A 26,442-nucleotide genomic window follows, 5' to 3' on the forward strand; every position below is an offset into this window, starting at 1 on the left:
TCACTTGGATGTTAGGCAGTAATCAAAATGAACAATGTCTAAAAACAGTGAAGAAATCTTAAAGTATCATTTTCAAACCTCTGAAGTAGAATAAGCAATAATCATCCAGGAACTCGCTATATGAATATCACATTGTGCCTTCATTTTGTACAATATTCATAGTGTACAGAGAAGGCAGGAGAATGTACTCAATCAAAAACCTATTTAGTATAGGGCTGTAGGCTTAGAGTAAGGCAAATAAAAATTTTAAAGTATTGTAAATATGATAGCATGTCATTTCTAAGATAACAAAGAATATAAGGAAAAGGGGATAACATTTAAAATAATTCTGAGCATAATCTTGCCATATTCCGGTTTGTAATAGTTTTGACTAGGATCTGATTTTCTCCCATGCCCCTCCAGATAGCAGGGCAGATTTTCCTGCTGGCTAAATGTTGCGTTGCCTAATTAAAATAGAGTCTCCATAGGGAGATAACACAGTTGATGGATATTTCACTGACAAGATTGGGCACATTTTAGGAGTGACTATCCCTCAGTCCTCTGTCCCTCATTATCAAATGGCAATGAATTAAAATACATCAGCTCATTAATGGAACTTCCTCACACATATTCCTGTGCCATCCCTTTCTTGCCTTATTTTCCTCCTCAACACTTATCACTATCTAAAATACTATATTACTATATCTCAATTAAATTTAATTAAATTTAAAAATAAATTATTAAATAAATAATAAATAAAATAAATTAAAAATACAGTCATTTCATTTCATTTTGTGTTCATTTTTTCCAATAGACATGAAGGCGGAGATTTTGGTTTGCTCTTTCCCGGATCCCTAGACCTAGAACTTGCTTGGCCCTAATAAATATGTGTTGAATAAAATTAAACAGAAGACATTTTCCAAATATCTACTATTCTAGGAAATGGAAAAAAGAAACTTAGACACATCAAAAAAAGAATAGTCATCATGAAATTCTTAAGTTTTAACTGCGCAGCTAAAATATGGTACCTTGAGAGCCATTGTGAAACAGAAGGCCCTTTAGAGCATTAAGATCCTGATACAATGTGTGTTGAAAGAAGTCTGGATTTTTTTCTTGCTTTGCTACAGATTTGCTGTTTGACTCTGAGCCAGCCATTTAATCCCTCTGAGCCTCAGTCTACTCATTTATGAAATGATAAGGATGAATCTTAATCAGTTATGAGATGTATCCCAAGAAATTTGTAATTAATGATAGCTAAAATATATACAATTTGCAAATCATTTATTTTTAAAGTACACTAGAGCAGGTTCCAGTCTATCTCAATAGCAATGTCATGGTCACATGTGTTGCAATAGCCTGTCTTGAGTGGAATAGAAACAAATGGAATTATTTTTATTGCCAGAAGTTGCACATAGGAATGAGTTACACATATGACCATAATTTATTGTGTGTGTCACAGTGGGAAAAACATATTGAGAGCTACTCAATAATACTTTCAGTTATCTTCCCTCCTCCCCTCTTCCCTCAGAAATTTGGAGCAGTCAATCTGGACAGTTCAAACAAATGTGGATTATTTTCCACATTTATTTTTTGATTAGGTTGTCCTGATATTTTTCACTTTTTGTGGTGCTTTTTGCCTCACTGTGGAGAATTGACACTTATTTTCTATTCTATCAACAATCACCATAACAACCATTTATTGAGTGCCACTCAGAAACCCTACAAACATTATTTCATTTAATCTTTAACATGCTGGCATTGTGCATATTAGCTTTCTGTTTTAGAGTTGTGGTCAATAACTGTCCCAGAATAAGTTAGCAGAGGAGCCAAGATAAAAGGTGAAGTCTGTCTGGGCCCAAAGCTTGCCATTTTCTCAGTGTAGTGTGCTGGGTTTTGCTCTGAAGAAGATTTTATAAACTTTTTCTTTTGCACCGGGTCCTAGAGAAGATTAGACCAGGACAATGGCATGATAAGTAATTACAGATTTCCTTGATATTTATCCTATTTGGGGAACTATTTCCCACCTTCTCATGTATTTATTTTTCAATGAGTTATTTATTTAATTATATATTTCATATTCTATAAGATACGTAATGTATTAAGCTCTTAATGATAATCATAAGTGCACTGTATACTTTTGGATATTGCATTAGTTGAAAAGTATGAAACCTATCTAAGAGTAAATTAGCAGAGTCTTTGGATTGGACTAACCATCTCATAGAAAGTACCTTACCACAGGTAGGGAAAGCGTGTGTCTGTGGTAGTCTTTCAAGCTGAACTGAATGAAAGGTGGAAAGAAATGGGACATGCAATCAGTTTATGAAAGGTTGAGGTCTTCTTGTCCCTTTCTGGCTCTATAGTTTGGGCAATGCTTTGATATTTAGGGCTCTCTATTTCCACATTTGGCTTTTCCACAAAATTTAGTTACAATCAGTCCATGTAAGCGTGTGAAGTTCTTTGCTTTATACTCTTGAGTTATAAGTTATTGAAACAGTTAAATGAAAAACAGACTTATACTAAGAGAGGCCTGAATAATTTACCTTCTCTGCAAATTTTTTTTCAGAAAAAAGTAGGTTAAGCATGTACCCTATTTATAATATTTATACTTTATATTATAAAACTAATATAAATGCTTTTCTTTTAAAGAAATGGCCATTTAATCTTATAAAAGTTTCAGAAATGTTACTATATTCCTTTTAAAGGTCAGAATCATCTAACATAATATCTCATTTAATCTTCTGAATAAGCTTGATGTGATTGATTAATTGATTGAGCAAATACTCACTGAGTGCCTACCATTTATTAGGCATGTTTCTCGGCACTGGGGATGCAATACTGACAAAGACAGGCAAGGGTCGATCTTACATTCAAATGTGTTGATATGTGTGTGCGTGGGTGAGGAGACAGTTCATAAAACACAAGCAAATAAATAATGAAGATGATTATGGACTGTGGTAAGTGGCAAAGAGAAGCACTCTCTTCGTGTTCCCCCAAAAGTCTTTCTAATCCGCCATGCTCTCACTCACTGCTCCATCTCTAAATAAATACTAACCAAATATTTTCCAAATTTGGTTTTGAAGGAGTCCCAAATTACCAGCCTTCATTAAGTTTCCACAAAGCTCTGTCCCGTACTTGGCAGAATCACAAGAGGAACTCAAGTCTAAAACTCATGCTGTTTCCATTTTGATTCCAGTAGGACCTGGATCCCTATACTAGTGTGGACCAGGTACTCACCTGATGACTCCCAACTTTTTTTCATATAAAAAATAGCTTTGATAATTCTTGTCATGGAGGAATTCCGTGAAGTTCTACATCACATGGTGATGCTGTGGAGTTTTACTATCATGCCAGCCTTGTAAAAGGCCTAGAACCACGTGGTTACCTGCAGAGATGCACCTTATTAACCACATTGCATTGCATATTTTGCTAAAGAAGCTGTGTATTTGTGCTCCCTGGAGTACAAGTATAATATATACCTACTGTGACTCCAGCATTACTGTTAAAACCATGGATTAAATCATTAAATGTCTTTCAAGCTGGAGATTACAAGTCTTTCTAAGAATCAAAATCTGCTTCTTCCTAATAGTAAACTACAGCATCAAAGGTGTGATAGACCTCTTCTTATTTTAGACCAGAAGTAGCTTTAGACAGACAACCTTAAGCACAGAGTTTAAACTGCATGTTTCCCTGCTGGCCTAAAGGCACCAGAAAATATGAATTAAATTTGCCACATTTAATTCCCTATCCCTAGACCAGTTTGAAAGAAACTGTGCTTTGAATCCTAGCCTAACAAGATGGTATTTATATTGTACTTTACAGCAGGTGATTTAACTGGTCTTTTCCCGTTTAGAAATGTTCATTATTTATCTGCTTGTCTTATTACCCATCTGTTCAAGAGGAAATTATACATGATGACAGACTACAAATTACTCTGCCTTAATAATAAATAACCAGAGGGAGAGATGAAACTTTAACATTAATTTAAAGGAAACACAGAAAATTCAGGAATAAGAATATTACATAAGCTTTAGGCCTCACTTTAATAAATACCAAAGACTTTTCATATATTAATAATTTACTAATGAAATAGCATTTATTAGTTAGATTAAAGAGAAAAGGAATTGGTCATTTATGGGCACAATCCAAATTTGTGAATTTGACCAGCCTTAGCTGATTGATGGATATTATCTGTATCTATTCTTTCACACACACATTCATTGCCTATTTATTCTATATAGCATAGTTGTTTTTGTTTGTTTGTTTTGCGGTACGCGAGCCTCTCACTGTTGTGGCCTCTGCCGTTGCGGAGCACAGGCTCCAGACGCGCAGGCTCAGCGGCCGTGTTTCACGGGCCCAGCCGCTCCGCGGCATGTGGGATCTTCCCGGACCGGGGCACGAACCCGTGTCCCCTGAATCGGCAGGCAGACTCTAAAACACTGCACCACCAGGGAAGCTCGCATAGTTTTCTTTTAAAAAAATGAATTTAACTATGATTATACTTGAGGAGCAATAGAGCACTGTGAATAAGAGAAATCGAGATTTGGAGTCAGACACCTATAGATCAAAACTATCTGATTTAGAACTCTGGCTCCATCATTTACTATCTACGTAACTATCAATACATATGTAACCCTGGCTCCATCATCTACCAGGTGTATAACCTATGGAATTTAGTCTCTTGTAAAATGGGAGTACAATAGATTCCCCTGGCAGGGATTTGATGATGATTAAATGAATTAATTAATATGCAGAGATCAAATAGGTATCTGGAACAAAGATTCATTAAATTTTAGCTATTATTATTATTAATCAAGTCTTGGATCAGTCAACTGCTGTGTTTAAGCTTTTGATTCCCCATCCACACAGTAGGACTAATAATTCTTAACCTTATCAGGTTGTCGAGGTAGTAAAACAAGTTGATGCTGATAATGTTCTTAGTATATGCAATTGACCATCAAAATATGTTAGCTACTATTATTATTATTCCTCATTATTGTTCTTTACAAGAGTAAATCAGTTTTATTTGAGAGACTAAGCACATGGAAATGACTGTTCTTTTTAATTATGCTCTTTTAGGTACACTATAGAAGGGTTTCTTTTTTTAGGAAATGCCTGTTCCAGTCAACAATCTCTAGGAGGATAGAACTGCTAGGATAAATAAACATGAAGAGGGAAAACGCCTTCTTTTTCATTTTTGTGTTGAGAAAGGGAAAGGGAATATGGAGCTTTGATGTCAACTGGTTGATTTGCTTTCTCTCCTTTATGATCTTTGATCTTTGTTTGTTTTGTTACTGTTCTTTCCCCTTCTGCCACTGGTAGGTGTCATGCAGAAGGAACATTGTCTTCTGGATACTTTGGTCTCTTTGACCTGTGTCTAGGTCTTTCCTACAATCACTCTGGTTTTAATGAAATCTGTTTTCTTGCAATTCATTTCTTTATACCTAGGATTTTGTAAAGAAAAGCCTTAGCTGTCACTTCTCTACTTCCAAATAAAATTGTTGTGAAGCCACTGTTAAGTCTAAAAACTGGAATTTGGAAGCTTTGGAGTCTAAACTTTTTCACCCATTATGAATATGGATTATACATAGGGTAGGGGGTACTTTCTGAAACATTTTTTTTTATTGGAGTATAGTTGCTTTACAATGTTGTGTTAGTTTCTGCTGTACAGCAAAGTGAATCAGCTATACGTATACATATATCCCCTCCTTTTTGGATTTCTACAGAGTGAAGTAAGTCAGAAAGAGAAAAACAAATATTGTATATTACCGCATATATGTGGAATCTAGAAAAATGATACAGATGAACCTATTTGCAAAGCAGAAATAGGGACACAGACGTAGAAAACAAACATATAGACACCAAGTGGGGGAAAGAGGGTGGGATGAATTGGGATATTGGGACTGACATATATACACCACTATGTATAAAATAGATAACTAATGAGAACATACTGTATAGCACAGGGAACTCTACTCAATGCTCTGTGGTGACCTAAATGGGAAGGAAATCCAAAAAGAAGGGTATATATGTATACGTATAGCTGAAACATTTTAATTTGCTTCTCTTTTTTGCTTTTAGGTATATTTATACTCTGCCCTCATTTGCCAGGGGTTGTGTATGAGGGACTGGGAAAGGGTGGGCCATGGTGCTAATTAAAAGAGCAAAAGTGTAAAAAGCCAGTAAGGAAGGAAGGGAAGAAGGAAGGATGGAAGTAAGGGAAGGGTGGGTCAGTATCCTGTGCTCGGAACTCTATACCAGAGGGTTTCACGAGTGTTTCCAAGGAAAAGCTTGCCCTGGATACCTAAAGATGAATGTTGTTGATGAACAACTGGAAGGACTAACAAGCTGGAAGTCCACTGCCTTCAATAAAACATGATGAGTGAACCTGGCTGAGGCAGCCCTCGGGTAGTTGATACCAGAGAACATAGATAAGGGCCATGAAATGATATGAAATCACTGGGAGCCAGGTGGATGATCATATGTCCTGAGAGAGGAGGATCTGCTTCAGCATTTCTTTACACAGACCAGTGCATCTGGTTACAACACGTGGGGGGCGTGTTTTGCAATATCACACACTTTTAGAAATCTTGTAGAACTCTGAACCCCTCTACAAAGTGAAACGAGTTCCAAATATTCAGACTTAAAAGTAACTGACATCTTTCAAAATGTCCAATTAGACATTGAATTCCTTTTAGGTGTCTGTAAAAACTACCACAGTACGGGGTGGGTGGGGGTGGGTAGAGATTTCTAACTCTTACCTCTTAGTAATGGTAACTGAGTTTTAGCTAGGTACATGATAGCACAGTTTAAAGACTCTATCTCCTGGCCTCCCTTGGTAAGTTGTGGTCATGTAACACAGTTCAATGGGATGTTAGCAGAAGTGATGTGTTCAAAGTCCAGTTTATGCCCTTAAAAGAAAGGATTTGCCTTCCACTGCTTTCCCCTCTTTCCCACTGGCTATCATATGAATATAATGGAATGAGCTGGAACAGCTATTTTAAACCACAAGATGAAAGCTGCAAGTAGAGAATTTCACAGCAAGAAGACTGTAGGAGGCTAAGTCCCAGATACCATAGAGCTACCATATCAGCCGTGTCATAGTTACACTCAATCTGAAACATGAGAGAGAAGAAGCCTTCTATTTTATCTTCTTTTTGTTTTTATATTTTTATAGTTTCATTGAGGTATAATCAACAAAAACAAATTGCACATATTTATGTATACAATTTGATAACTAGGGGCATGTGTATACACACATGAAACCATACAATCAGGAAACAAAACACACACTCCCCTCACAAAAGTTTCCTTGTGCCCCTTTGTAACATATCCCTCCATGACCACCACCATCCCCAATCAACCAGCAATCTGCTTTCTGTCACTGTAGATTGCATTTTCTAGAATTTTGTACAAATATTTTTATGGAGTATGCATTTTTTGCCTGGCTGTTTCATTTATAATTATTTTGAGACTTATCGATGCTTTTGCATATATCATTAGTTTGTTTTTATTAGTAGTATTCTATTGTATGTATATGCCACAATTTGCTTATCCATTATGGACTTGTGAGTTGTTTCCAGTTTAGCTTTGGGCTATTACAAACAAAGCGGCTATGAATATTTGTGTACAAGTCTTGGGTTAAGACATGCTTTTATTTCTCTTGCGTAAATAACTAGAAGTAGAATAGCTGGTCTACTACTATGGTATGTGTTATGTTTAACATTTTAAGACACTGCCAAACTGTTTTCCAAAGTGGTTGACCTAATTTCCATTTCCATCAATAGAGAAAGAGAGAGTTCTAGCTGCTTCACATCCTCAGCAGCATATGGTATGATCATTCTTTATTTCAGCCGTTCTAGTAGGTGTGTAGTTGATTTTCATTTCCCTGGTGACTAATGACATTGTGCATCTTTTCAGGTGCTTATTTTCCATTTATAGAACTTCTTAGGTGAAGTGTTTTTTCAAAATTTTTGCACATTGTTTATTAGAATGTTAGTCTTCTTATTGAATTGTAAGAGTTTTTTGTATATTATAGACCCAACTACTTTGTCAGATATATGTTCACATGTCTTTTCTCCCATGCTGTAACTTACCTTTTTATTTATCAGAATCTTTGGAAAAGTGAAAGATATTAATTATGATAAGGTGCAATTTAAGGATTTTTAAAATCTAATAGCATGTACTTTTGGGGTCCTATTTTTAAAAAACCTTTGCCAAACCCAAGGTGACCAAGATGTTATGCTGTGTTTTCTCCTAGAGTTTTATAGTTTTAACTCTTAAATACTTAAGTCTATGACACATTTTGAGTTAATTTTTGTAAATGGTATGAGGTAAGAGTGGAGAGTTTTCATTTATTTTTGTTTTATTTTATTTTACATATGGGTATTTAATTGTTCCAGCATCATTGTTGAAAAGATTATTTTCACCATTGAATTGCTTTGGCACTTTTGTAAAAAGAAATCAATTGATTATATATGTGTAGGGCCATTTCTGAATTCCTCTTCTGTTCCATTGATCTATGTTTATCTTTATGTCAATATCATACTCTGATTACTTTAGCTTGTGGTAAGTTTTGAAATCAGGTAGTATAAATCCTCCAATTTTGCTTGTTTTTCAAGTTTTTTCTGGCTATTCTTGGCATTTTCTTACAAATTTTATGATCAGTTTATCGTTTTATAGAAACTACCTTCTGAAATTTTGATTGGAATTGCCTTGAATCTATAGGTAAATTTGGAAATGATTGCCATCTTAACAATACTGAGTCTTTTGTTCTGTGAACACAGTATATCTCTCCATTTATTTAGGTCTTTTAAAATGTCTCTCAACAATGTTTTACAGTTTTCAGTGTACAAATTGTATGCATATTTTATCAACTTTATCCCTATTTCATATTTTTGATGATATTATAAGTTGTATTGTCTTTTAACTTCCATTTTTGATTATTCATCGCTAGTGTACAGAAGTGTTATTTATTTTCAAAATTTAACATTGTATCCCATAACCTTGCTAAACTCACTGGTTAGTTTCAATAGCTTGTTAAAAATTCTTTAGGGGCTTCCCTGGCGGCGCAGTGGTTGAGAGTCCGCCTGCCGATGCCGGGGACACGGGTTCATGCCCCGGTCTGGGAGGATCCCACGTGCCGTGGAGCGGCTGGGCCCATGAGCCGTGGCCACTGGGCTTGCGTGTCCAGGGCCTGTGCTCCATGGCGGGAGGGGCCACAGCAGTGAGAGGCCCGCATCCCACAAAAAAAAAAAAAAATTCCTTAGGATTTTCTACATAGACAATGAAGTCATCTATGATTAAAGAAAGTTTTATTTCTTTAAAAACAAAACCAAAAACTACCACAGTGTTATGAGAATAAGTAAGTGGTACCTAAAGAGTGAGCTAAGTCCTGGAAATAGAGGTCTGACTCTCATGTGAGCTTGGTCTCATCTTAGTAAGTGGAGGCTGAAATTTGCTCCACATGAACCTCCCTCTTCCTGTAATAATGCTCTTCCATCAGTAATGCTTCAAAAGCTAGAGGCCTCAAGAAAACCAATGGTCCCCAGGAGATGTTTTGCTAAATGAGTCAGGACAAAGGGCCTGATGCAGTGGGTAGCTGAGAATGTTCACTGATTCTTCTTGGGCAACTGAAAATGAAAACTGGGAAGACTGGGAAAACTAGCAACTTGATGTTGAATCTTAAGTGATTATCAAAGAAACTTGGCTTTTGTTAATCTATGAGATCTCAACCTGAGACTCAAATTCCGATTTTTTCTTCCTCTTCCATTCTCTGATTTAAGAGAATGTTTTGTTTTTGGACTCAGTGAATAAAAATTGCACAGATCATTTCACTTTCCCTGGGGTGAGTGTGAGCTGACAACACATTCTTGCCTATGCCCTCCAAATTCATTCCCCAGACCTGAAGTGACTGTTTAAAGGTCAAGTTCCCCTGCCCCACCCCCCACTGCTTAACACCTGTCAATGACTTCATCACATTTAACATAAAATTCTCACTTTTTACCTTTCCCTAAGAGACCCCACACACTGTGGTTTGGTTTCTTTCTTCATCCATATCCATCACCACTTTCCTTTGTTCATTGTGCTCCAACCAGACAGCCCTTAGGTTTGTCCCTCAATTGTCCTGAGCTCTTGCTTCCCTCACGATATTTGTTCCTGCTCTTTCCTCTGCTTGAGCTGCTCTTCCCCAGCTCTGGGCTTTGCTGCCTGTTCCTTCAACTTCAGATCTGTGCTCAGATGTTACCTCTCTGGGATACCTTCCTTGACAAGCCTACCTAAAGCAACCCCTCTCATAATTTTACCTTCTTCCCTCTAGGACTGACCTGGCTAAATTATTATATATACTTTTATAATAATATGATTATATGTAATATGATATATATTATGTATAAATATATAATACATATGTCATATACATATATAATACATACCTATATGATATATATCATATATAACATACATATATACTATGTAATACTCATAATATATACATGTAATAGATGATATATAATATTACATATATCAAACATACATATAATGTAATATAATATGTATTATGATAAATGTATATTTCTTTATTTCTTTTAAAATTATTGCATATTTGTTGTTCCCACATCTCACTAAAATGTAAGTTGCATTAGGGCAGCAACCTGTCTCTGATATTGTGTTTCACATCTAAGATAATTCCTGGCAGAAGATAAATATGTGAAGAGTAAATGGACTTCGGCTTCTATACTACCTGTGAAATGCCATTTACACAGGAGAACAGCAGAGGATGGTGTATAGGATAACCGTCCATAAGAGATGTGGTAAACTTTTTTGAGAAGAACATTGTTGCTTGAGAAAAAGGAAGAAGAAGTTCAGTAACTATCAAAATAATTAGAATGATGCTAACTACTGGCCAGGCATTGTAGCAACTGTAATAGGGAAGAACCTTTGAATTCTATTACAGTAATCACTAAAGGGATGTTATCTATAAGCTTAAATTATACATAATGGCCCATTTTGGGGAACCCTGCCTTCCAGGTAATGAGCACTAAGCTAAAATACCTTTGTTTAGCTCATGGGAGACATCCTGACCAGGCCCACCTGTGAATGACTGCAGGAAGGGAGAAATGAACACATCCTCTTCAGAGGCTGGATGGAACCAGGAAATGTTTGGCTTTACTCCCTCCCCTTGTTGTATTAAAGAAGCCTGAATTCTAACTCAGGCAAGATGGTTCTTTGGGGCATGACTTCACCATCTTCTCGGTCTGCTGGCTTTCCGAATAAAGTAGTTATTCCTTGCCCCAACACCTCATCTCTCGATTTATTGGCCTGTCCTGCAGGGAGCGGTAGGAGCTTGGACTCGGTGACATAACCACTTTATATACCTTTGTTCACTTAACTGTGTTAACTCAAAGAATAAGATGGGCTCTTCAAATAGCAATCCTAGCTGCCAAGCAAAACGCAGCTTTCTCTTGGATGGACTCTAAAGATGTAGTCATTCTACACAGCTACATCTACTTCCATCATGTTAACATTTTCTCCTTCTGGATAGAAAAAGAAAATGCTAGAGCCTGTAAAGAAAAGAACGCATGTGTTGCAATGAGAAGACTTATTTTGAAAAGCACCAAGACATGGCTTTTGTCTTGTTTTGACCTTTCTTCCAAACTTTTATTTTCTTTTGAATAGGTCAGTTTGGCTCATCAGTGGCCTCATACTTCATCTTCATGAGATGGATGTATGGGGTAAATATGGTTCTCTTTATCCTGACGTTCAGCCTTATCATGTTGCCAGAGGTAAGATTCTGACTTCCAGTTTACAAAACATGCTGAAACAAGCTTCTTCTGCAATCACTCTACTAAAAAAAACTCTTTTCCTTAAGAATAAGATGACTATCTAGCCACCTACGCTCTTAGAGTCATAGTATTTGTAACCAGATTAATCTTCAAAATGGTGCCCATGAGCCGCAGGTCCTAATCCTTCTCCAAAGGGTACGTGAGCCTCCTGAAATCATATATGAAATGTGTGTATTGTGTATGTTGAAATGAATATTTCTCTGTGGAAAGATTCCCAAGGTGGTCCCTGTGCACAAATATTAATTGCTCAAGAGGAAGACTTTGACATCTTGTGAGTTCATTTATTTTGCCAAGTTTGCTTTGAAAGAGACATTACTTAATGCAACTCAAGGCATCCAGCTTTTCTATCTGAAGAAACACAAAGTGAGCAAATTTTTCCAGGTATAAAATAAGATACCCCCCCCTCCCCGCCCCATTCCATGGGTCTCTTAAGACCAAGGTCAGTGAGGAGAGTAAAACTGATAGTGGGTCCAGATTGCAGAAGAAGACAAAGCTCTGAGCTGGGGTCGGGGGAGGGGGGAGATTCAATTAACTCAGACCAAGAAGCAACACTGAGGTTGTGGACTTACCCATAAGAAGTTAAATGACTCTGACTTCTTTGGATGCTATCATACAGAAGTTGGGAGGCTTTGTTTAACCTACAAAGGATCTTTCCAGGTACCAGTGTTTCAAAGCCAATGTATTTAATACAGCATTGGCAACAGCCAAAACTAATTGTTTTGAGTGACCTTTTATCCCCATCTTTTAAAATCAAGGCCAGCTTTTATATCAAGCCTCCCCACAAGCATAATACTAATACTACTAGTGCCTTACATGCATAATGAGTTTCAGCTTTTAACAATGCAAAGCACTTACACTTTTACTTACTGAGCTTCACAACAAATTTATAAAGTAGACTATAGAAGAGTTTTTCTTTCTCCATTTAAAAAAACATGGAAACTGAATCACATAATGCTTATTAGACTTAGCTAATACCACAGGGTGAGGTTTTTTTTTAAGCTGATCCGGGACGAGGACCCATGATTCTTCTTTTGTAACAAGATTTTGCACCTTATTTTGCTAGTTTTATAATCTTTGAGCTAATTCTGGGGGTTCTGTGGCTATCTGGCTCGTAGAAGACAGTAGACATAGATCAGAAATCCTCAGACTCCTAAGGTCATAAGTAGAGTTCAACTCCTAAGCAGAACTTTCAGGCAATGCAGCACAATGTATGTGTTCATCTATTTCAAGTTAACAACGGCTTTGTTTTTGCTCATCTCTCTAAGGAAATCTGAAACTCCATCACCAGCTACTTTGATGCTCTTCAGTGTCAGATGCAGGGTATACAGGGAGCTTTATCAGCTGCATTTACTCTTTCCCTGCCACAGCATGCTGCTTCCTTGTGGAGGAAATGAAAGGTTGTAGCGAATTCAGTCTAACTTTAGGAAATTGCAGATGCCTAATGTGCAGTGGAGGGAGCTAATATGCGTTCCATTAGGTGTATTCCTAGAACTAGGAAGTGTATTGGTTTTGGATGCTTTTTACAGGTTGTGTTAGGTGTTGAGGTGTATCCTGTTTTCTGGGCATTGATTACGACTCCAGCAAATGAACAAAAGAGGTTGGGCTCCCTGCATGCTAACTTTATAGAACCAGCAGAGGGCAGGACTGGTCATCTCCTGCCAACAATGCTACATTTTTCAGGGACCTCCACCCAGCAGCCTCACTCAGCATTCCTCTGATGCATTTACCCTTTTGCCCAAAGTTCCTGTGTCACTGTACAAACTGGAGACCCTGGTCTTCTCCGTTTTCTGTGGCCTCCAACTCTGGGGAAAGATAATCTGAGTAGAACCCACCCTCTGTTCTGTTCAGTCTCAGGAAGCCAGAGGGGCTGCTGTGGAAGCCATGCAGTTTGTGTGGAGAGAAGGAGCAGGGGCTGATTTGCAGCCCTTGCCTAGTCAAGTTCTGCACCCAAATTTCCATCCACATTCATCCTCCTCCCTTGGCCCCAGCCCCAGGGAAGGGATGTTTTCATGTCTCACAAGAAGCAGCATCTGCTTGGCCAACCGTGTGTCTGCCCTGGGGCTAGAGGGGTGGGTTTTTTTTTTTTTTTTTCCAGTTTTCAGTAGTGCTCCTAGTATGACCCTACTCTTGTCCCGTCTCTGGCTGGCTCTGCCCGTAATCATATCTCTTTAATCTGGTAGCACAAGATCGGGGAGGTAAACCTGAATCAGTGGTGAAGCAGATATGACAGTCAGGGTATAGTCTTCCTGCCTAGTTGACACCCTCTAATGGTATGAGTGATTCTCTTTACTCCTCTCTTCCTTGACATGAAGGAGAGACTCTCCCTCCACCCCACCCCTGAGGGGTATTCCCATATGAAGAAGTGCTTAGTACGGTTTTCTTGAACACTATAATCCCCAAAAGGCCACCTCTCTCCTTTCCAGACCTCCTAAATGAGACCAGTTTAGAGGTGGTGGTGGGTAGTTGGGCTCCAGCAAGCCCTGAACAACGTGGTTGGCTCCACTGCTGGTGGTCTGCGGAAGTCAGAATGCAGGGTCCTTAGCATTCCTTTGTTCTTAACTCTGGATTTCGTGGTCGATTCCCAGAAAATGGGACCCCACATGGAGACCCACAGAGTCCCCATGAAAAAGTTTCAGAAGTGCTTTTAAACAAAACTGTTTGTGATCACATGTGTGCCTCAGACTTTGTTTCCAATTGTTAACTGATTTCTTTGTTTCTCCGTATAGTACCTCTGGGGTTTGCCATATGGCAGTTTACCTAGGAAAACGGTTCCCAGAGCTGAAGAGGCATCAGCAGCCAACTTTGGTGTGTTGTATGACTTCAATGTAAGTGATTCCACACAGCTGTGTTCATAAGAGGACACATTTTTCCATATTCTGAAACTCCGCGGCCTCCTCTTCTGAGGCCAGATGAAGGTCTAAGAGAGATGTCTCTGCCCGCTTTAAAAAAAAAAAAAAAAGAAAGAAAAAGTAAATAGGGTTTGGGAATGTGATAATATGATTAAATGGGAATATAGACTATTAAATGAAGGTGAGCTCAGAGTTCAAAGACTTCACAAGAATATTATTATCTCTGACTTCGAAAAAGCACAAAGGAAGAGTTTGCAAATGTGCTTTTTGGAAAATCTTGTTGAATTCTTCGGGCTTTGATATTTCATATTAACTTCTTCACCTCCTAAACAAATCTATTTAACATTACTGAATAGTCAATACTAAATAAAGCTAAATAGTAAGTACTAAACAATACTAAATTCTAGCTTCTGTATAATATGAAAATGAGCATCACTTGATCGTGGTACCCAAATGAGCGTTATTCCATTGTAGCACTAGAATGAATATTACACTTCGAGCTCCCCTAGGTGGGGATTATTGTCATGGCAGGGACTCATTTCTGCCCATTGAAAAATCATTTTGGAGTGTGATTCAATTCTGTGACAAAAATTCAATTCCACAGATTCTTTTTAAAATAGTGGCCAGATTAGAGATGTTTGGAAATGTATAGGATGAGAAAGTAGCACAGTGGAGATTGGGGAATTAGTAATTCAGGAATTTTTAAAGAGTAGAAAATGAGAATAAAATTTTATGTAGACCAGGGAATGAAGGAAGGAGACAATAAAGTCTTCAGGTTTATAGAATTAATATGCATATATTTCACAGATGTTTTGAATTCTACCCTCAACCTCTCTAAATCATGAGCTTCCTAAAGAGCAGCTTACATCTGCTGCATCTTCTTTGAAGCCCTTAACATAATATTCAACCAATAGAGGCTTAATGAATCTTGTTGACTGGGAATCCTGAGCAAGGGGGAGGATTTGTAGAGCATTGAGATAAGAACCAAAGAAATTTATGTGAGCAGTACCAGCAAATGTAAACTTTAGGAAAGGTTCTCAGGCTCTGAGTAAACAAGGCAGCTATAGAGTAAGCATAAGGCAGAGCGGCAGCCCCAACTTGGTGGCCTTTGGAATCTTAAATCACACCCGTCAGTTGGAATTTTCATTTCCAGTCAACATTTATTTATGGAATATAAACAGGCACTGGTTTTACAAAGATGAATGTGACATGGCTCTTGACCTCAAGGTAGTCATGACAGTAGAAGAAAGATACATAGGCAACTAGTATACAGTGTGTTCCACACTTAGTAAAACGATGGGAAAAAAAAAAAAAATACTGGGGAGCCCTGAGGAAGCAGTTGTCAATTTTGCTAGGGTGTCTGGGTTTCAGAGTGGAGATAGCCTCTGAGTTAGATTTTACTTCTTTTATTTCTTCTTTTATCACTTCATCTTCTTCCGTCTCTCTATCTTTATCTCTCTCTCCTTCCCCCATTTACATTTCAAATAATTTATTACTATGTACCCCCCCCCACTATTTTTATTTCTCATTCTCTTCCTCTGATTAGTTAAATAATAAGCTTCCAGTCTGGTTAATAAGAAAAAGAACTAATAATATTATTGGCATCTTCTGTTGTTTTAGTCATATCAGAGAAAGGAAGAACTAAAAATATGAACAAAAGGCCTTTTGGCTTTTAAACATATTTTTGAAGTTTCTACACTTATAAATTTGTCAAGTAACTGAAATAAAAAGTTTTGCAAATAGTGTCCCTTTGAGATTTTAAAGGTATTAATAACTTGAGGAAGACAAAGAGGAAGGTGGCACTAAGAGAGCTGCTAAGGGGTGTACCAGAAGGTCTAGGAGGTGAATACAGGAGGAAACTAGGGGAAAGGTTTGGGCAGTGAGTGTGCTCACCAAGATTTTATTATTGCCCTCGACAGCTCTCATGTCCAGTTTGGTGAAATACTATTTACAATGGATAGAAGAAGATGGAAACAGGAGTATCCTATGATAGTCACTTTCCTTTATAACTCTAGGCCAGCCTAGAAATTATTCTAAGACAATGTGAGATTATTAAAAGGTCAAGAAAGAGTCATTAAAGTGATATTATTCACTTATTTCTTTTTTAATTTTTCTGTGTACTGTGATCACTCGATTATTTGACATATCACAAAATAAGAGTTTTAAGAGAGTGCCCTTAGATCTTCTATCCCATGTCCCACATTATAAAGTTAGGGAAACTTTGAGTCTCAGAATCGTTTTTTAGGGTCTTATGGCTAATAAAAGCCTCCTAATCTAGTGTTCTTTCTATGTCTTGTATCACATCAGTAATTTTTCTGTCATAATTTCCAACATCCTTCTCACTGACAGTTTCTGGAACACAGGCTGACTCCATTTAATGCTGTATCTCACAAGGGGAGAAGGGGTTGAAGCAGTTGGATCCCATTTCCACCTTTCATAATAAACATGCAATTCGTAAATTAGCTTCTCAAATAGAAAGTTTCAATATTTACCCTTTTGCCTGAATTCTTTACTTGCTTCTTAGAACAATTACCTCATAGAGATGCCCACTCTGTATTATAAGATGATCTAAACGGACAGCCCAGTATTTCATCTATCATAGCACCATGGAGGAAGCCATTGTCCAGATGTCCTTGAGATCCCTGGAAACTCAGAATTCTGTACTTCCAAAGAGCCCAGAGATGCCAGGAGAAAAAGACATGTTACAGGCCCAGGGTAGAGATGACTGGTGCCTAAATGATCTAATTGGAACATGAGCTGGTTTTTTGCATCTAAGAAGATTAATGTACCAGCTTAGCTAAGCAATGCCATATAGATGCAGGTGAATAGAAGCAGAATCAATTTATAGGACACTGTAAAATAGATGCAAGCATGACCTCTTGTGGTAGAAGAGCCTATAGGTTGGGAAGGATCAGAAAACCTTTGGGCTGTAGGTGACGAGGTTGTGCAGGGGGAGCTGCTTCTCTGTTGAGTTCATATTAGAACCTTGGAACTTCTCTCTGGACCCCCTCCCCTGGAAGTATCCCCTTGGAGCTCAGTGCTCTGTCACCTATAAGCATGTATCATAATTCATCCAAATTCCCTTTAATTAATAGCAGACAAGTACCATGTGATATATGCAAGGTCAGCCAGTCTTATGGCCTCTCAAGGTCACCATTTACAAAGCACCATATTTTTTATTTATTTATTTTTAATTGAATACCTAGGGATGGGTCTTACTGAACAGGAAGAAAGTACGTTTTATTAAAATAGTAAGAAATAGGGAGATTGTCTAATGTGCATGTTATGAATCAAATTGGCAGAAGTAGTATTATTTGAAGCTGTAGAATTAGAATGAGTTTAAGCCAGTAAGAAGAGCATGTCTTTCAGATGAATGGATAAAGCAGATGTGGCACATATATACAATGGAATATTACTCAGCCATAAAAAGAAACAAAATTGAGTTATTTGTAGTGAGGTAGATGGACCTAGAGTCTGTCATAAAGAGTGAAGTCAGAAAGAGAAAAACAAATACCGTATGCTGACGCATGTATATGGAATCTAAAAAAAAAAAAAAAAGCTACTGATGAACCTAGTGGTGAGGCAGTAATAAAGATGTAGACATAGAGAATGGACTTGAGGACGTGGGGTGGGGAGAGGGAAGCTGGGGCAAAGTGAGAGTAGCATCGACATATATACATTACCAAATGTAAAATAGTTAGCTAGGGGGAAGCAGCTGCATAGCACAGGGAGAACAGCTTGGTGCTTTGCAATAACCTAGAGAGGTGGGTTAGGGAGGGTAGGAGGGAGGCTCAAGAGGGAGGGGATATGGGGATATGTGTACACATATGACTGATTCACTTTGTTGTACAACAGAAACTAACACAGCATTGCGAAGCAATTATACTCCAATAAAGATGTATTAAAAAAAAAAGAGGATGTCTTTGTTGGCAAGCTGTTTGGAGACATGAGAATGATGTAGGAATGATAGAGAGGAAGAGACTGTAGAGCTTTGGTATTCTCGTAAGGGAGAGAGGGAGGAACTGAGGTGGAATTTGGAATGAGCTTGAGCTGATATCAGACAGTGAGATCATATGAGTAAAGATTTGAGTTGTGAATAAAGGGAAATGCATTTAGCTTTCCAGCTTGAGAGCATTTTGTACATTGCATATTGAGATAAATGGTGAGTCAACTTTGCCTGCCCTTTTCCCCTGGTCATCATAGATATGGGAGGTGGGGGGAAGCCCTAGAAAGAGCAGGAGAGGAGAGTTAACACCCATTCTGTGTTAAGCAGGCACATACATTAAATTTTATCTTCACGACAACCCTTAAAGAGGAAGATCAGTAATCTTTTCAGAGTTGAGGGGATTGGAACTCAGAGAGGTTAGTTTCCCAAAGACAGCACAGATAATGAAAGGAGGCATTGAAATTCAAACTAAAAGGTGGCTGACTCCAATGAAAAATTGTTCGTTGTACTCTAACATATCACCCCAAGCCTATTCCTTCTGCCCACTTTTGCCACATCTCATTCTTGAGGTCTGTCCTCAGAGGAGACTGTCACAGTCTAAAGGTTAACAAACAGCCGTTCAGTTCCTTATTTTATTGGCATCATTGGTTCTTTTAAGTAGTGATATTCTAAAGCGAGAGCATCCTCTCTCAGGTAGTCTCAGTTCTCTAAGCTCCTTCATCTCTTATTGTACTGGCCACATTTAGAAGAGATATTTTTGTGATTCACATATGGAATGATACATCTTTTCTTTAGGAATATTTCAGTAGTTCAAATATGTCCTTGTTTTCAGGGAGCTCCCCTTTTTGAAACTGAGGTAAAATTGACTTACAACATTATATTCGTTTCGGTTGTACAACGTAATGATTTGATATTTGTATATATTGCAAAACGGTCATCACAATAAGTCTAGTTAGCATCTGTTACTGTAGTGAGTGGCCTCATGAGTCTTATGGGTGAAAATGGGAAGATAATGAAAATATCCAAGTTTCTGGCTGGGGTAACTGGGTAGGTTGGTGGATCATTCCCTGAAATAGGAGGAACAAACAGGTTTGGAAGAACTTCTTTTTTTTAATGTTTATTCATTTATTTATTTATTTTCTTTTTTTTTTTTTTTTTTTTTTTTTTTTTTTTTTTTAACATCTATATTGGAGTATAATTGCTTTACAATGGTGTGTTAGTTTCTGCTTTATAACAAAGTGAATCAGTTATACATATACATATGTTCCCATATCTCTTCCCTCTTGCATCTCCCTCCCTCCCACTCTCCCTATCCCACCCCTCTAGGTGGTCACAAAGCACCGAGCTGATCTCCCTGTGCTACGCGGCTGCTTCCTACTAGCTATCTATTTTACGTTTGGTAGTGTATATATGTCCATGTCACTCTCTCACTTTCTCACAGCTTACCCTTCCCCCTCCCCATATCCTCAAGTCCATTCTCTAGTAGGTCAGTGGCGTTATTCCTGTCTTACCCCTAGGTGCTTCATGACATTTTTTTTCTTTTTCTTAGATTCCATATATATATGTTAGCATACGGTATTTGTCTTTCTCTTTCCGACTTGCTTCACTCTGTATGACAGACTCTAGGTCTATCCACCTCACTACAAATAACTCAATTTAGTTTCTTTTTATGGCTGAGTAATAGTCCATTGTATATATGTGCCACATCTTCTTTATCCATTCATCTGATGATGGACACTTAGGTTGCTTCCATCTCCTGGCTATTGTAAATAGAGCTTCAGTGAACATTTTGGTACATGACTCTTTTTGAATTTTGGTTTTCTCAGGGTATATGCCCAGTAGTGGGATTGCTGGGTCATATGGTAGTTCTATTTGTAGTTTTTTAAGGAACCTCCATACTGTTCTCCATAGTGGCTGAACCAATTCACATTCCCACCAGCAGTGCAAGAGTGTTCCCTTTGCTCCACACCCTCTCCAGCATTTATTGTTTCTAGATTTTTTGATGATGGCCATTCTGACTGGTGTGAGATGATATCTCATTGTAGTTTTGATTTGCATTTCTCTAATGATTAATGAAGTTGAGCATTCTTTCATGTGTTTGTTGGCAACCTGTATATCTTCTTTGGAGAAATGTCTATTTAGGTCTTCTGCCCATTTTTGGATTGGGTTCTTTGTTGTTTTGTTATTGAGCTGCATGAGCTGCTTGTAAATTTTGGAGATTAATCCTTTGTCAGTTGCTTCATTTGCAAATATTTTCTCGCATTCTGAGGGTTGTCTTTTGGTCTTGTTTATGGTTTCCTTTGCTGTGCAAAAGATTTGAAGTTTCATTAGGTCCCATTTGTTTATTTTTGTTTTTATTTCCATTTCTCTAGGAGGTGGGTCAAAAAGGATCTTGCTGTGATTTATGTCATAGAGTGTTCTGCCTATGCTTTCCTCTAAGAGTTTGATAGTTTCTGGCCTTACATTTAGGTCTTTAATCCATTTTGAGCTTATTTTTGTGTATGGTGTTAGGGAGTGATCTAATCTCATACTTTTACATGTACCTGTCCAGTTTTCCCAGCACCACTTATTGAAGAGGCTGTCCTTTCTCTACTGTACATTCCTGCCTCCTTTATCAAAGATAAGGTGACCATATGTGCGTGGGTTTATCTCTGGGCTTTCTATCCTGTTACATTGATCCATCTTTCTGTTTTTGTGCCAGTACCATACTGTCTTGACTACTGTAGCTTTGTAGTATAGTCTGAAGTCAGGGAGCCTGATTCCTCCAGCTCCGTTTTTTGTTCTCAAGATTGCTTTGGCTCTTTGGGGTCTTTTGTGTTTCCATACAAATTGTGAATTTTTTTGCTCTAGTTCTGTGAAAAATGCCAGTGGTAGTTTGATAGGGATTGCATTGAATCTGTAGATTGCTTTGGGTAGTAGAGTCATTTTCACAATGTTGATTCTTCCAATCCAAGAACCTGGTATATCTCTCCATCTATTTGTATCATCTTTAATTTCTTTCATCAGTGTCTTATAATTTTCTGCATACAGGTCTTTTGTCTCCTTAGGTACGTTTATTCCTAGATATTTTATTCTTTTTGTTGCAATGGTAAATGGGAGTGTTTTCTTAATTTCACTTTCAGATTTTTCATCATTAGTGTATAGGAATGCCAGAGATTTCTGTGCATTAATTTTGTATCCTGATACTTTACCAAATTCATCGATTAGCTCTAGTAGTCTTCTGGTAGCATCTTTAGGATTCTCTATGTATAGTATCATGTCATCTGCAAACAGTGACAGCTTTACTTCTTCTTTTCTGATTTGGATTCCTTTTATTTCCTTTTCTTCTCTGATTGCTGTGGCTAAAACTTCCAAAACTGTGTTGAATAACAGTGGTGAGGGCTTCCCTGGTGGCACAGTGGTTGAGAGTCTGCCTGCCGAAGCAGGGGACACGGGTTCGTGTCCTGTTCTGAGAAGATCCCACATGCCACGTAGCAGCTAGGCCCGTGAGCCATAGTTGCCGAGCCTGCACATTTGGAGCCTGTGCTCTGCAATGGGAGAGGCCACAACACTGAGAGGCCCGCGTACTGAAAAAAAAAAAAAAAAAAAGTGGTGAGAGTGGGCAACCTTGTCTTGTTCCTGATCTTAGTGGAAATGGTTTCAGTTTTTCACCATTGAGGATGATGTTGGCTGTGGGTTTGTCATATATGGCCTTTATTATGTTGAGGAATGTTCCCTCTATGCCTACTTTCTGCAGGGTTTTTATCATACATGGGTGTTGAATTTTGTCAAAAGCTTTTTCTGCATCTACTGAGATGATCATGTGGTTTTTCTCTGTCAATTTGTTAATATGGTGTATCACGTTGATTGACTTGCATATATTGAAGAATCCTTGCATTCCTAGAATAAACCCCACTTGATCATGGTGTACGATCCTTTTAATGTGCTGTTGGATTCTGTTTGCTAGTATTTTGTTGAGGATTTTTGCATCTATGTTCATCAGTGATATTGGCCTATAGTTTTCTTTCTTTGTGACATCTTTGTCTGGTTTTGGTATCAGGGTGATGGTGACGTCGTAGAATGAGTTTGGGAGTTTTCCTGCCTCTGCTATACTTTGGAAGAGTTTGAGAAGGATACGTGTTAGCTCTTCTCTAAATGTTTGATAGAATTCGTCTGTGAAGCCATCTGGTCCTGGGCTTTTGTTTGTTGGAAGATTTTTAATCACAGTTTCAATTTCATTACTTGTGATTGGTCTGTTCATATTTTCTGTTTCTTCCTGGTTCAGTCTTGGAAGGTTATACTTTTCTAAGAATTTGTCCATTTCTTCCAGGTTGTCCATTTTATTGGCATAGAGTTGCTTATAGTCGTCTGTTAGGATGCTTTGTATATCTGCAGTACCTGTTGTAACTTCTTTTTCATTTCTAATTTTATTGATTTGAGTCCTCTTCCTCTTTTTCTTGATGAGTCTGGCTAATGATTTATCAATTTTGTTTATCTTCTCAAAGAACCAGCTTTTAGTTTTATTGATCTTTGCTATTGTTTTCTTTGGTTCTATTTCATTTATTTCTGCTCTGATCTTTATGATTTCTTTCCTTCTGCTAACTTTGGGTTTTGTTTGTTCTTTTTTCTCTAGTTCCTTTACCTGTAAGGTTAGATTGTTTACTTGAGATTTTTCTTTTTTCTTGAGGTAGGCTTGTCTAGATATAAACTTCCCTCTTAGAACTGCTTTTGCTGCATCCCATAGGTTTTGGATTGTCGTGTTTTCATTGTCCTTTGTCTCTAGGGTTTTTTTGATTTCCTCTGTGATCTCTTGGTTATTTAGTAACATCTCGTTTAGCCTCCATGTGTTTGTGTATTTTACAGTTTTTTTTCCTGTAAGTGATATCTAGTCTCATAGCGCTATGGTCTGAAAAGATGCTTGATATGATTTCAATTTTCTTAAATTTTACTGAGGCTTGACTTGTGACCCAAGATATGATCTATCCTGGAGAATGTTCCATGCGCATATGAGAAGAAAGTGTAATCTGCTGTTTTTGGATGGAATGTCCTATAAATATAAATTAAATCTATCTCATATATTGTGTCATTTAAAGCTTGTGTCTCCTTATTAATTTTCCTTTTGGATGATCTGTCCATTGGTGTAAGTGAGGTGTTAAAGTCCCCCACTATTATTGTGTTACTGTTGATTTCCTCTTTTAGAGCTGTTAGCAGTTACCATATGTATTGAGGTGCTCCTATGTTGGGTGCATATATATTTATAATTGTTATATCTTCTTCTTGGATTGATCCCTTGATCATTATGTAGTGTCCTTCCTTGTCTCTTGTAACATTCTTTATTTTAAAGTCTATTTTATCTGATATGAGTATTGCTACTCCAGCTTTCTTTGAAATTCCATTTGCATGGAATATCTTTTTCCATCCCCTCACTTTCAGTCTATATGTGTCCCTAGGTCTGAAGTGGGTCTCTTGTACACAGCATATATATGGGTCTTGTTTTTGTATCCATTCAGCAAGCCTGTATCTTTTGGTTGGAGCATTTAATCCATTGACGTTTAAGGTAATTATTGATATGTATGTTCTTATTACCATTTTCTTAATTGTTTTGGGTTTGTTTTTGTAGGTCCTTTTCTTCTCTTGTGTTTCCCACTTAGGGAAGTTCCTTTAGCATTTGTTGTAGAGCTGGTTTGGAGGTGCTGAATTCTCTTAGCTTTTGCCTGTCTGTTAAGCTTTTGATTTCTCCATCAAATCTGAATGAGATCCTTCCTGGGTAGAGTAATCTTGGTTGTAGTTTCTTCTGTTTCATCACTTTAAGTATATCATGCCACTCCCTTCTGGCTTGTAGAGTTTCTGCTGAGAAATCAGCTGTTAACCTTATGGGAGTTCCCGTGTATGTTGTCATTTTTCCCTTGGTGCTTTCAATAATTTTTCTTTGTCTTTAATTTTTGCCAGTTTGATTGTTATGTGTCTCGGTATGTTTCTCCTTGGGTTTAGAGTCCTGTATGGGACTCTCTGCACTTCCTGGACTTGGGTTGCTATTTCCTTTCCCATGTTAGGGAAGTTTTTGACTATAATCTCTTCAGATATTTTCTCGGGTCCTTTCTCTCTCTCTTCTCCTTCTGGGACCCCTATAATGCAAATGTTGTTGTGTTTAATGTTGTCCCAGAGGTCTCTTAAGCTGTCTTCATTTCTTTTCTTTCTTTTTTCTTTATTCTGTTCCACAGCAGTGAATTCCACGATTTTGTCTTCCAGGTCACTTATCCATTCTTCTGCTCAGTTATTCTGCTATTGATTCCTTCTAGTGTATTTTTCATTTCAGTTATTGTATTGCTCATCTCTGTTTGTTTGTTCTTTAATTCTTCCACGTCTTTGCTAAACATTTCTTGCATCTTCATGATCTTTGCCTCCATTGTTTTTCTGAGGTCCTGGATCATCTTCACTATCATTATTCTGAATTGTTTTTCTGGAAGATTGCCTATCTCCATTTCATTTAGTTGTTTTTCTGGAGTTTTGTCTTGTTCCTTTGTCTGGTCCATAGCCCTCTGCCTTTTCATCTTGTCTGTCTTTCTGTGAATGTGGGTTTTGTTCCACAGGCTGCAGGATTGTAGTTCTTCTTGCTTCTCTGGGAGAATTTTAAAATGTACTGAGTTCAAGGTTCTTGGGGAACATCCAAGTGGAGTGAGATGTGTAATGGGTATTGGGCATATGATCTAGAATTCCCACCATTAGTGTCAGTTATGGATCATGGCACAAAAGGCAAACAGAAGTTTTCTTTACAGAAGCCAGCATGGTTAAAAAGGCAGTGTGGCATAATGAAAAGAACTCAGTCATGGGATTTAGACAGACTTGGATTTGAATCCTACCACATACTACCTGTGTGGTATTAGACAACCACTCTGAGCCTTTTATGCATGGGTGGGCACCAAAAAAAACTGTCTACTTCACAGCTTTTTGAAGGCCAGAGTTCACTGCCTAGGGTCCCATAGACAGGTAGAAGTTCATTCCCTCTACTGAAAATGAGAGGATCTGTGAAGGCTCAGCCCAGCTTCATTGTAATCTACATGCTTCCTAGCTTAGAACCGTATAACATCAGTTTTATAACTCTAGATCTGGGTTGGAGCAAAAGGAAAAGAAACTTGGAGGCGAGCAAAGCATTAGATGGAACTTGGCAAGTCTGGTTGGAGAGAAGGAGGGTGGCTGGGGGCTGGATCTCAGCATGTACCACATAAGTGCCAGGCTGGCTGCTATTCTTATAAAGTTGGTCGAGGTTTGTTTTGGGTGTTGTTAGCCATTTCACTCCTTGCTTCTCTCCCATGTCCCGAGCGTATCAGAATTTAAATGATGTCATTCCCTATCTTTCATCCACACTTGAAGCTTTCTTTAACACTAAGGTATAAATGACTGATAACAGTTCAGAGAAAAGTAGAAATATACTCCTACTAGTGTGGTACTACTTCCCTTTCACATACCCTCAGCAGTCACAGTTCACAAGTTATAGCTTCCTTTCCTACTAGTTCTGACTTCACGGTTTTTTTTTTCAAAATAATGGTCTGACAGTTACTACAAACTAAAAAGGCTTACTAAGGATGATGAAACTCATTTACCATCATGGGGATAGAATGTTGTCTTTCACAGTGAGTATTTATTTGTAGTGAGAAACACCAAAGGGGTGGAACTCTAATATAATTTCAGGTGACACATACTTATAAAGGGGACATTTGCATGCAGGACTTTTTCTAGGGGCCTCTGTAATCCAGTCTCCCACTCCATCTGTGTATAGTATTTGGCAAATAAGTTCTCGATAAAAGTTAGTTAGATAAATAAATACATGAGTTGATTCCTAGCGACTGCA

The 26,442-nt window shown here is 37.9% G+C and overlaps 1 protein-coding gene across 1 annotated transcript in view; it reads left to right on the plus strand.

The window, feature by feature from the left end:
- TMC1 (transmembrane channel like 1) overlaps positions 1-26,442 on the plus strand; it is a 190,119-nt gene that overhangs the window by 117,191 nt on the left and 46,486 nt on the right. The window contains exons 7-8 of the mRNA XM_065879898.1: positions 11,653-11,759; positions 14,546-14,644. Coding sequence (XP_065735970.1) covers positions 11,653-11,759; positions 14,546-14,644 — 206 coding nt within the window. The remainder of the gene's footprint in view (positions 1-11,652; positions 11,760-14,545; positions 14,645-26,442) is intronic.

This window comes from Phocoena phocoena, chromosome 6 (assembly GCF_963924675.1).
Source record: "Phocoena phocoena chromosome 6, mPhoPho1.1, whole genome shotgun sequence".
NCBI classification, from domain to species: Eukaryota; Metazoa; Chordata; class Mammalia; order Artiodactyla; family Phocoenidae; genus Phocoena; species Phocoena phocoena.